The sequence below is a fragment of the Sapajus apella genome, unplaced genomic scaffold, assembly GCF_009761245.1.
Source record: "Sapajus apella isolate SASKATOON/1434 unplaced genomic scaffold, GSC_monkey_1.0 scaffold53, whole genome shotgun sequence".
In the NCBI taxonomy this organism is placed as follows: domain Eukaryota; kingdom Metazoa; phylum Chordata; class Mammalia; order Primates; family Cebidae; genus Sapajus; species Sapajus apella.
Window position 1 is genome coordinate 15,611,182 of NW_022436993.1, and position 12,801 is coordinate 15,623,982.

General features: G+C 41.3%; 1 protein-coding gene across 4 annotated transcripts in view; it reads left to right on the forward strand.

Moving 5' to 3' along the window:
- UPF2 (UPF2 regulator of nonsense mediated mRNA decay) overlaps positions 1–12,801 on the forward strand; it is a 124,843-nt gene that overhangs the window by 49,700 nt on the left and 62,342 nt on the right. For all 4 annotated transcript variants that reach the window (XM_032244067.1, XM_032244070.1, XM_032244069.1 and 1 more), the window contains exon 9: positions 12,676–12,784. In XM_032244067.1, the coding sequence (XP_032099958.1) occupies positions 12,676–12,784 (109 nt within the window). The remainder of the gene's footprint in view (positions 1–12,675; positions 12,785–12,801) is intronic.

A 12,801-nucleotide genomic window follows, 5' to 3' on the forward strand; every position in this document is an offset into this window, starting at 1 on the left:
TTGAAGATCTACCCTGTGTGGGCCAGCTTTCCCTTTTCTTTTCAGTATGGATCCTGTTATTTACCTTGAAACAAATTTGGACAGATTTGGTGGCTTCAATCAGACTTTTTTTTCGAAGTTCATGTTTTCTTTACATTACTATCATTCTAGCTTCTTTTAAATGAAAAACGATTTTCACCTTTATTGGTGTGGGCCATTACTTTTCCTGATAAAATAAGCCAGGATAGGCTAGGGATGTCGAAGGAAGCACAAACCTCTGAAATCTTAGGTTCTTGAAGTCCTCTGGGTTTGGTGGGCTCCCTAGAGGACCCTTTCAGGAGGTGACTCGAGGACCCAGACTACTTCATCTACACCACTACCATAGCTTCTAGGTTGCTGTGAAATGGGAGGCAAGTGTGTGAACTCAGCTTAGTCCTGGATACTTTGGACAAGAAGTGCCATGTTGTTTTTATTCTTAGCCTATTGTCTAGGACAATAAGAGCATTTAGAAATTGTAAGGAAGCATGTGAAGCATTGGGTGCCATGGTGGCCTTTGCTACCTAATACAGAGATTTGTTTTCAGTCAGTAGACGTTTATTAATACTTCTCCAGTAAGTTATCTTGTTGAAAACAATAAAAGAAATACTCCATATACACCGTGGAATACCATGCAGCCATAAAAAACAATGAGTTCGTGACCCTTGTAGGGACATGGATGAACCTGGAAACCATCATTCTCAGCAAACTGACACAGGAACAGAAAAACACCGCACGTTCTCACTCATAGGTGGGTGTTGAACAGTGAGAACACATGGACACAGGGAGGGGAGCATCACACACTGGGGTCTGTGGGGGGGAAATAGGGGAGGGACAGCGGGGGATGGGGAGTTGGGGAGGGATAACATGGGGAGAAATGCCAGATATAGGTGCTGGGGAGAAAGGCAGCAAACCACACTGCCATGTATGTACCTATGAAACCATCTTACCTGTTCTTTACATGTACCCCAAAACCTAAAATGCAATAAGAAAAAGAAATGCTCATGATTTGGCTGGTAGAGGACAGTCTTTTGAAGGATGTAGTTTATATGTAGCTTTGACTGTTACTCTCTACATTTCTATTATTTATGTATTTTTTTTTTTTTTTTGAGACGGAGTTTCGCTCTCGTTACCCAGGCTGGAGTGCAATGGCGCGATCTTGGCTCACCGCAGCCTCCGCCTCCTGGGTTCAGGCAATTCTCCTGCCTCAGCCTCCTGAGTAGCTGGGATTACAGGCACATGCCACCATGCCCAGCTGAATTTTTGTATTTTTAGTAGAGACGGGGTTTCACCATGTTGACCAGGATGTTCTCGATCTCTTGACCTTGTGATCCACCCGCCTCGGCCTCCCAAAGTGCTGGGATTACAGGCGTGAGCCACCGCGCCCGGCCCTATTTATGTGTTTTTTAAGAGACAGGGTCTTGCTGTGTTGCCCAGGCTGCTCTTGAACTCCTGGCCTCAAGCGATCCTCCTGCCTCTGCCTCCTGAGTAGCTAGGATTACAGGCATGTACCACAATGCCTGGCAAGTTTTTATGTTTTATATAGATTTTAATCAATTGAATTGTTTCAAAATCTGTTTGTACAAGTGGGTTTCTAATTTTTAAACATTCTCGTGTTAATAGTACTCTCTGTAGTCTTTTCATTGTTTAAATAAAACTGTCTCAGTCTTTCTAAAGTTCGTTACTGTGGGATTTGGAAAGCCAAGGCTCCTGTTTACAGATCCGTAAAATGATGTAATAGGGAGGGACTCGGACCAGGTTGATGTTTCCTGGTTGGCTGTAGATTTTTACTGATCAGAGACGCCTTTCATTTTGCAGGTCTTCTCTTGTCCTTTACTCCCAGGTGTATTTTTACCCTACCTGCAGGATTTGGCTTATCCCTGAGAGGGATGCTTTGATCCCTGGGGAGGCTGGAGTAGAAAGATAGTAATCAAGTGCCAGTGCCAGTCAGTTTTCTGTCATCTTATTTCTCATTCTTCCAGACCCCATATTTTCACACAGCTCTCTTTCCTTTGAGTGAAAGCGATGACTGATAGTCCTCAAGCGGGGGTTATAGGTGAGTAAAGAGAGTTGAGTGTAGAGTGCAGGCTGGGATATTCCCCTGGATAGGCAATGAAGTGGTATTAGAGGTGGCAAGTTCCTCCGAGTCTTTGGCACTTGGGGCAGGCTGGAACACTTTGGGAGAGGGGACCTTTTGGGAGAGGGGACCTTTTGGCATCCTGGCCTCGCTCTCCACCCACACCCTCCCAGCCTGTTTGGGACTCCTTTAGTCAGATGCTCGTCCTCTCTGTGGCATGCTGCGGAGAGGCCAAGGCAGGAGGATGGCTTGAAGCCAGGAGTTTGAGACCGGCCTGGACAACATAGTAAGACCCCATCCACTACAAAAAATAAAATAAGCCAGGCTAGGAGCATCTACCTGTAGTCCCATCTAATTGAGAGGCTAAGGTGGGAGGATCACTTGAGCCCAGGAATTTGAGGTTGTAGTGACCTCTGATCTCACCACTGCACTCTAGCCTGGGTGACAGAGTGAGACTATGTCTCTAAGAAAATTTAAATAATAAACACAGTATAAAAGTATTTATATAGCATTTACATTGTATTAGGCATTATAAGTAATTTGGTATCTTTAGGGGGGCAGTTCCTGGAACCAGTCTTCGGGAGGACTATATTTCCCTAATGACTAATGATGTTGAACATCTTTTCCTGTGCTTATTGGCCATTTACATATCTTCTTTGGAGAAATACCTGTTCACAACCTTTGCCCCTTTAAAACTGTATTTGTCCTCTGGGCATGGTGGCCCTTGCCTGTAATCCCAACACTTTGGGGGGGCTGAAGCGGGCAGATCACCTGAGGTCAGGAGTTCGAGACCAGCCTGGCCAATATGGTGAAACCCCATCTCTACTGAAAATGGAAAAAAAAAAAAAAGTAGCCAGGTGTGGTGGTGGGTGGCTTTAATCCCAGCTACTCAGGAGGCTGGGGCAGGAGAATCGCTTGAACCTGGGAGGTGGAGGTTGCAGGGAGCTGAGGTTACACCATTGTACTCCAGCCTGGGCTTTGTAGTAAGACTCCATCTCAATAAATAAAATAAAATAAAATTGTTTTTTTCTTTCTTTCTTTTTTTTTTTTTTTTTTGAGACAGAGTCTCCCTCTGTTGCCAGGCTGGAGTGCAGTGGTGTGACCTTGTCTCACTGCAACCTATGCCTCCTGGGTTCAAGTGATTCTCTTGCCTCACCCTCCTGAGTATGGGATTACAGGGCTACACCACCATGCCCAGCTAATTTTTGTATTTTTAGTACAGATGGGGCTTCACCATGTTGGCCAGGATGGTCTCTATCTTCTGACCTTGTGATCTGCCCACTTTGGCCTCCCAAAGTGCTGGGATTACAGGCATGAGCCATTATGCTTGGCCATATTTGTTTTTATGAATGAGTTGTAAGAGTTCTTTATATATTCTGGGCCCACATCTCTTATCAGACATGTAATTTGGAAATATTTTCTTCCATCTGAGTTGTCTTTTCACTTCTTTGATGGTATAAATTTGCAGCACAGTTTTTAAAGTTTGATGTAGTTCATCTTTATAGCTCTTAAAGGTTTGATCTGAAGCAGTGTTTTAACTTTCAGTTGCACTCTTTGTTCATTAAGTAATGATGAAACAAATCTCAAAAGACTATCATTGTATCTCTTAGCCTTTTTTTGTTGTTGAGACAGAGTCTTTCTCTGTCACCCAGGCTGGAGTGCAGTGGTGTGATCTTGGCCCACTGCAATCTCTGCCTCCTGATTCTCCTGCCTCAGCCTCCCAAGTAGCTGGGAGTACAGGCGTGCACCACCACCATGCCTGACTAATTTTTTTTTTTTTTTTTTGGTAGAGACGGGGTTTCACCATGTTGGCCAGGCTGGTCATGAACTCCTGACCTCAAATGATCCACCCACCTTGGCCTCAGAAATTGCTGGGATTACAGACTGGAGTTACTGTGCCTGGCCTCTCTTAGCCTATTTGGACTCCAGTGAGATGTAGAAATCCGCTTAGATATTTGCATTTTATTTCATAGGTAATTTGTAACATAGCTATACACACACAAGTAACTGAGATTTCACATTAAGTGTTTGCATCTTTTTTTCCATCAGCTTTTAAAGTGTAAGTTCCGGGGCACATGTGCGAGTTTGTTGCATAGGTAAACATGTACCGTGGTGGTTTGTGGCACAGATCATCCTATCACCTAGGTATTAAGCCCAGCATCCATTAGTTATTCTTCCTGAGGTGTTTACATCTAAAGCATACATATGTGTTGTCACTCAGATCAAGAGGGAGGACATTCCCAACACCCCAGAAGGCTCCTCACCTAAGCCAAATTTTAAGTTAGTATCAGGGGAAGTATATAAGAATCTCTTCTTTTCTTAGTTTTTAAATATGGCTGCACTTGGTATTGCTTTAGCCAAATGTTGGCTCTTTAGATGAATGTAAACGGAATACTCTTCAGAGATGAAGTGCTGCACTTAATTCTTCATCAGCTTGTCCTGATCTAGCTTTTAGGAGTTTGCTGGACTTTTTGTGAGAGATTTTCTGATTGGACCTCCTCCTCCACTCAATTTTCTGTTTTTGTGAAATCTGTTAGTATGTTGCACCACTTGGTGGCGCTGTTGTGTTGGAAACAGCAGCATCGTGGAAAAGTCAACAGGGCATTTGGTTGCCGATTCCACGGTAAATAACCCCAATCTTTTTTTTTTATTATATTTCATTTTTTTGAAATCATCTTCTGTTTTAGTGTTTTCTATGAAGAAATCCTTTGTATTCTTTAATTGAACCTTAACAGTGTCCTTTCACCTTCATTTTTTTTCTAGGCATTTTTGATCACGGAGATAAGATTAAATAGCTTTCAATAGTCAAATTCTTTAGATTTTAAGGAGAAAAAGAGAGATAGACGTTTCTTTTAGAAAGCCAATTGATTAGGAGATAAAAACCCGTAAGAATTTTTTCCCCTCTCAATAACAAGTGTGTGTGTGTGTGTGTGTGTGTGTGTGTGTGTGTGTGTATCTGCGTTCTCGTTGTTTCTGCTTACTTGTAGTTAGTGACTATTTACTAGCTTGATGATCATTAAGTGCTAGGAGGGTACTTAAATGTGTGATTCAGGAGACCTTGAAAACATAAACAAGGTTTTATGATTTAAGGGAAAATAGCATTCTTTTAAAGTGGTTCATGGTTAATTGTTGGTAAACATAATTGTCACCATCTTATATGATTATGGAATTCAGTTTCACAGGAAGGATCTAACTATTTTTCAGTTGCTTTTCAGAACACTCAAATTAGATGAAATGTCCATTTGGCTTAAATTTTAATACAAATTTGCAGTTTATGTGGATTAAAATGTTTTATTTTGTATTATTAATGACTTTCATGTGACTGATGTGACATTTTGCACTCCATCTCTTTCTTGAACTTGTGCACCCTTAGGAAGGTAGAACAGGCAGAAAGCATTCTTAAGCAGGACTAGCCTTGAACAACTATATAATTGATTATTTACAATATAAAGGATTTTATTTTGTGAAGTAATGGATGAACAGACAACGTCTTCAAGATTTAAATAGAGCAGGGTGATATTTTGTATCAACTATCCTTGTTATCGGGGTAGAGGATTCTGAGAAAATGGAGTATCTAAGTTTACTTCCCCTGTGGCTGATTCGAAAAGAAACAAAAATCCAAATCCTGAAATTACTAAATACCTGGAAAAGTTTAAATGAGTTAAGCTCTCTGAGGAGAATCCTTAACTCATTTTAAAAATCCTTATTAAAGATGAAAGCATTTTCCTGTGTTACTTCAATGACCTGTGCCTGAACAGGTAGCACAAAACTGTCTTGCTATTAAATGCATAGCTGGCCAGGCACAGTGGCCCAGGCCTATAATAATCCCAGCACTTTGGGAAGCTGAGGTGGGCGGAGCACTTGAGATCAGGAATTCAAGATCAGCCTGGCCAACATGGTGAAACCCTGTCTCTATTAAAAATACAAAAATTAGCCGGGCACTGTGGCAGGTAACTGTAGTTCTAGCTACTCAGGAGGCTGAGGCAGGAGAACCTGGGAGGTAGAGTTTGCAGTGAGCTGAGATCATGCCTTTGCACTCTGACCTGGGCAACAGAGTAAGACTCTGTCTCCAAAAAAAAAAAAGAAAGAAAAAGATAGCTATATGTGCCTTTTTTGGGGGGCCACAGAAAAGGTCTCAAAGTAGATTGGGCTACTTGGAAGAGAAAATAAAGTGAAGTGCAAGGGACAGACGAATGAACAGAAGAAAAGTGAAATGATCTTAGACTAGATGGCACAAGGAAGGAAAAAAGAAGAAAAATGAAATGACAGTTTAAGAATTTGTGATCTTGTGTTATCTCAAAGTTTGTTGAAAAATACATAGAAGATCTCTATTGGGTCCCTTGCCCAACTTCCACTGGCCCAAAGAAACTATAGTTTTGAACCAACAGACCTCTGCTGGCATGTGCAATTGCATTTTTCCTGTTTTAACAACAGCTGTGCTAAACGAAGTGGTGAATCCCAAAGGCTTATTTTTGACCTCGCTGTAAGACTCTGAGAAATTGCGTAGTCCTTCCTGAAACCACTAAGAGGAAAAATGTCTGTGACATTGCATACAGATGTAGGTGATGTTAAAATTGAAGTCTTTTGTGAGAGAACACACAAAACATGAGAATTTCTTGGCTCTTTGTGCCAGTAACTACTACAATGGCTGTATATTTTACAGAAATATCAGGGGTTTCATGGTTCAAATGGAGATCCAACAGGTACTGGAAGATGAGGTAACAGTATCTGGGGCAAAAAGTTTGAGGATGAATACAGTGAATATCTTTTTTTTTTGAGACGGAGTTTCACTCTTGTTACCCAGGCTGGAGTGCAATGGCGCGATCTCGGCTAACCGCAACCTCCGCCTCCTGGGTTCAGGCAATTCTCCTGCCTCAGCCTCCTGAGTCGCTGGGATTACAGGCACACGCCACCATGCCCAGCTAATTTTTTGTATTTTTAGTAGAGACGGGGTTTCACCATGTTGACCAGGATGGTCTCGATCTCTTGACCTCGTGATCCACCCGCCTCGGCCTCCCAAAGTGCTGGGATTACAGGCTTGAGCCACCGCGCCCGGCCCATAATATTTTTTTTAATTAAAAATTTTTTAAAAAAAATATCGGGGTTTCACCATGTTGGTCAGGCTGGTCTTGAACTCCCAACCTAAGGTGATCTGCCCGCCTTGGCCTCCAAAGTGCTTGGATTGCAAGCGTAAGCTACCACGCCTGGCCAGAAAATATATTTTAAAGAAAAAGAACATCAAAAAGTTTAAGAAATGAGTGGATGATATGCTTAAAAATATTTTAAAACCACTTGAGAATCTCAGTGAAACATATTTTTGAAAAAAATACATTTTTTGAAAATTCAAGATAAAATACCCACATAGAGCAGTAATCATGGAAGAAAGTGTTAAAAGTTATCCGTTAATTTCATCTTATATAGAGTAAGACTAGAAAGCTTTACTATTTTTAGTCTTTTATGGAACAAATAATATCACTTGTTTCAAAGCATAGAAAAGTTGTTATATGTTAAAAATTCTAAGAAGAAAGAGCAGGAAAATCACAAGCATTGACCAATGTCACTTTTGAGTGTCAATATAAAAATTGTTAGTAAAGCACTAGCAAATCATATTTAATACATAGTATATTAAAAAGAATCCAGCATAACCAAACAAGATTGGTCTTAGGAATGGAAGGATGCTCTAATATAGGAAACCTATTAGTATGCATAACATCAGTAGGAAAGCAAACAACTATGTGAATGTCCTATTAATTGCATAAAAGATATTTGATAAATTAGCTTTTGTTTGATAACATGTAATATTATTATTACAAAAATAAGTTGATACTTCCTTAATATGGGGAAGAATGTCTTAGACTAAATGTTAACAGTGTACTTAAGAGTGAGATACCAGAGATACTCATTTGTCTAACAAATGTGTATATTGAGCACCTGACTATGTTCCAGGCACTGTTTTGAGTGCTGGCAAACTGCCATGGAACTTAACATTCTGGTGGGGAGGGGTAACAAATGAGTTAACCATAACAAATACATTATTTACTATGTTAGGTGGTAAATTCCATTTTTAAAAGTAGTGCAGGTAAGGGGACTGTGAGGGGTAGGGTGTGTTAGGTGCAGTTTCCTTGGAGTATTGAGAAAGGGTCAAAACTTGGAAACTGGAACTCTCCCCTTAGGGGGGGAGTAAACAGTATGGATGTTTAGAAAAAGCATATTCCAGCCCAAGGCAAGGACCATTGCAGAGCCCCTGAGTGAGAGCATCAGTGAGGAGCCAGTGGGCCTGATGCAGGCAAACTGGAGGTAGCGGGAAGAGGGTGGACCAGTCCCTGCGTCATGAAGATGGTGTTTGCTCCTGTAGAGTTTGTACCTGGGTCTCCTCCCAGTGCACTGCTTTGCCGTCTTGGTACCTTTGCTCTTGTACCTGTACTTTAACGACGCAAAATTGTGGCAGTGGGAGCAAAAGAACTTCCACATAGATTTAAATACTATATTTGAATTTGGCTATTGATTATGAGCTGAAAAAGAATACTTTATTTGTTGTTAAATGGGTGTGGAAAATGAATAAAGAGCCTAATATTCTAATTAAAATTTGTAAATTTAATGTTAGTGTAAATTCATCTGTTATGTAAGAACATTAAATGCTCATTTGCTCCTGGCTTTTCTTTTTTTTTCTTTTTTTAACACTAGGAACATTAGGATAATTATTATGTATTTATGAGAGTACCTTACAGGGACCGGTTGCGGTGGTTCACGGCTGTAATCCCAGTACTTTGTGGGGGCTGGGGCAGGTGGATCATGAGGTCAGGAGTTCAAGACCAGCTTGGCCAATATGGTGAATTCCTGTCTCTACTAAAAATACAAAAATTAGCCAGGCGTGGTCGCGCATGCTTGTAGTCCCAACACCTCGGGAGGCTGAGGCACAAGAATCGCTTGAACCCAGGAGGCAGAGGTTGCAGTGAGGTGAGATTGCACCACCACACTCCAGCCTGAGCAACAGTCTAAGACTCCATCTCAAGAAAAAAAATAGAGTACCTTATAGGAACACTTTATTTTTGTATTATCTTTAGGGAGTGGTATGACCTACTTATAAGTAGTGCATTTTCCATGTGACAGCTGCTTAGACTTTAATTTGGTAAAACCTTAAAACTACTTTAAATAAACATTTAAATTTTAGCATTAAGTGTTTGCATGTAATGGATTACACTTTTTGCTGTTTATTTAAAGAAAGATAGGATTTATTTAAAATTACTGTGATATGCCGGGCGCGGTGGCTCAAGCCTGTAATCCCAGCACTTTGGGAGGCCGAGGTGGGTGGATCACGAGGTCAAGAGATCGAGACCATCCTGGTCAACATGGTGAAACCCCGTCTCTACTAAAAATACAAAAAATTAGCTGGGCATGGTGGTGCGTGCCTGTAATCCCAGCTACTCAGGAGGCTGAGGCAGGAGAATTGCCTGAACCCAGGAGGCGGAGGTTGCGGTGAGCCGAGATCGCGCCATTGCACTCCAGCCTGGGTAACATGAGTGAAACTCCGTCTCAAAAAAAAAAAATAAAATAAATAAAATTACTGTGATATTACTACAAAGCTACCATATTGCTGACTTCTCTCAGCATCTGTTCCCTTATTTCTGAAATGGTGAGTGTAATATATATAGCTTATAGTGTTGTTGTTAGGCTTAACAAGTTGAATAATGTATATATAAGATGCCTAGGACAGGGCCCAGCACATTAGCAAGAACTAATTTGCTTAGAAATTATAATATCCCAAGTTTTTGAGGAGTACCATGTTTTTGAGCCTTTTAGTTATGAATTTAGTCAGTTTCCTCCCATTAACCATACCTTACTTCTTTATTTTAAAATTTTTTACCTTTTTGAGACAGAGTCTCACTCTGTGGCCAAGGCTGGAGTTTAGTGGCATGGTCTTGGCCCACTGCAACCTCTCCCTCCCATGTTCAAGTGATTCTCATGCCTCAGCCTCCCGTGTAGCTGGCACTACAGGCACGTGCCACCACACCCAGCTAAATTTTGTATTTTTAGTAGACATTGGGGGGTTTCACCATGTTGGCCAAGCTGGTCTTGAACTCCGACCTCTGGTGATCCACCCATCTTGGCCTCCCAAAGTGCTGGGATTACAGGCCACCATGCCTGGCTTAAACATACCTTTCAAATTTATTTCCATCCTTCTTTCTTCAGTGTGTCTCTTCTAGCTAAGGGTTAATCTATCCATCCAAGGAACTTTCCAGATCTAATTCTAAGCCTTTCATGGTATAAGGTCTTTTTCCTGATGAGCAAACATTATCACATATTATTATATGGTACAGTGATCCACTCAGCACTTTTTTTTTTTTTTTTTTTTTTGAGATGGAGTTTCTCTCTTGTTGCCCAGGCTGGAGTGCAATGGCGCGATCTTGGCTAACTGCAACTTCCGCTTCCTGCGTTCAAGTGATTCTCCTGCTTCGGTCTCCTGAGTAGCTGGGATTACAGGCACCCGCCACCATGCCTGGCTAATTTTTGTATTTTTAGTAGAGATGGAGTTTTACCATATTGGCCTGGCTGGTCTCAAACTCCTGACCTCAGGTGATCCACCGGCCTTGGCCTCTCAAAGTGCTGGGATTATAAGTGTGAGCCATCGTGCCTGGCCTCCACTCAGCGATAATTAAGACTTGTATGATTATTTGTTTCTGTTCTAATTGCTTTAAGCTGTTCTAGTTTTTAAGCTCTTATGTCTAATTTTTATAGTTTTTAACTTCCTTTCTCACTGTCAGTTCTATTACTTGCTGCTGTCGGTATTGCTGCTTTTATCAGTTCTTCACTACTTCTGACCTTTGGAGTCTTATCTGCTGAGTGTCGAATCATTGAGTAATAAAATAAAATAATATAATATAAATAATATAAAATAACATCTGTGGCAGGAATAGAAAATAAATTTTAGGTTGTGTATTGATTCCAGCTAGTAGTGACCACCTGGAGTGCTGTGCTAAGCAGGATTCTGGAGCTTCATTCCCGTGTAATGGGAAAGAGTGCTCTGACAATGAAAGAAGGTGGCAGTGTGAGTGCCACATAATTTGCCATTTACTGTCCAAATTAAGATACCGGCCAGGTGCGTGGCTCACACTTAACAATCCCTGCACTTTGGGAGGCCAAGGCAGGTGGATCATCTGAGATCGGGAGTTTGAGACCAGCCTGACCAACATGGAGAAAACCCATCTACTAAAAATACAAAATTAGCTGGGCATGGTGGCACATGCCTGTAATCCCAGCTATTCAGGAGGCTGAGAGGCAGGAGACTGGCTTGAGCCCAGGAGGTGAAGGCTGCAGTGAGCCGAGATTGTGTCGCACTATAGCCTGGCAACAAGAGCAAAACTCCGGCTCAAAATTTAAAAAAAAGTCAGGGATCTGAGTGGGTTCTGTAGTGAGTGAAATACATGTTAGTGGATGGATTTTGTAATACTGTTTTGCCTTCCTAAAGGCTTTTTCAGTTACCGATTACCACCCCCGCACACACACACACATTTACTGAGATGGAGTCTCGCTCTCTGTGGAGACACACACACACACACACACACACACACACACACACACATTTACTGAGATGGAATCTCGAGCTTTGTGCAGACACACACACACACATGCACGCGCACATGCACACATACACATTTACTGAGATGAAGTCTCACTCTCTCACCCAGACAGGAGTGCAGTGGCATGGTCACAGCTCATTGCAACCTCCACCTCCCAGGTTCAAGGGATTCTCCTGCCTCAGCCTTCTAAGTAGCTGGAACTACAGGCACGTGCCACCACGCCTGGTTAATTTTTTGTATTTTTAGTAGAGACGAGGTTTCACCGTGTTAGCCAGGATAATCTCTGACTCCTGACCTTGTGATCCACCCACCTTGACCTCCCCTAGTACTGGAATTACAGGCATGAGCAACTGCACCCAGCCTATTGATTACCTTTTTACTTTAGACCTTGAGGTTTTCAAATAACTTACCCTGAGATAAATGAAAAATATAGAGATGGGGATTCACCATGTTAGCCAGGATAGTCTCTATCTCCTGACCTTGAGATCTGCCAGCCTTGGCCTCCCAAAGTGCTGGGATTACAGGCGTGAGCCGCCACTCCTGGCCTATTGATTACCTTTTTACTTTAGACCTTGAGGTTTCCAAATAACTTAACCTGAGGTAAATGAAGGAAATGGCTTGAAAGGCTTTTGTCTTGCACTAAAGAAGTTAACCTTGAGATTTATAAATACGTACTCAGTAATTGTGTGAGTAAAAATTTAAGCCATGTCAAAACGTACTAGTTTTTTGGTGTGTTGATGTTTCATATTTTATCAAAATTACATACTTAGTAAAATTACAGATGTGCGATAAATTCATGGAATGGAAAATGCCCAATTAATAAAATTTCAGAAGGCTCACTGAATTTTCAGACACTTTTTTATGATGGCAATAAATAGGCATGTCTGTATGATTATTAGTTTTAAAATCTTTAATGTATGAATACATCTGAAAAAGTTGAAATTTTAGAATGAATGATTTTCGATATGTCTTTCCTTTGACACATATCACATATAACTTTTGCAGGTTGGATTTGCTACCATTTTATGCAAGATTGGTTGCTACTTTGCATCCCTGCATGTCTGATGTAGCAGAGGATCTTTGTTCCATGCTGAGGGGGGATTTCAGATTTCATGTATGTATTTAAGCATT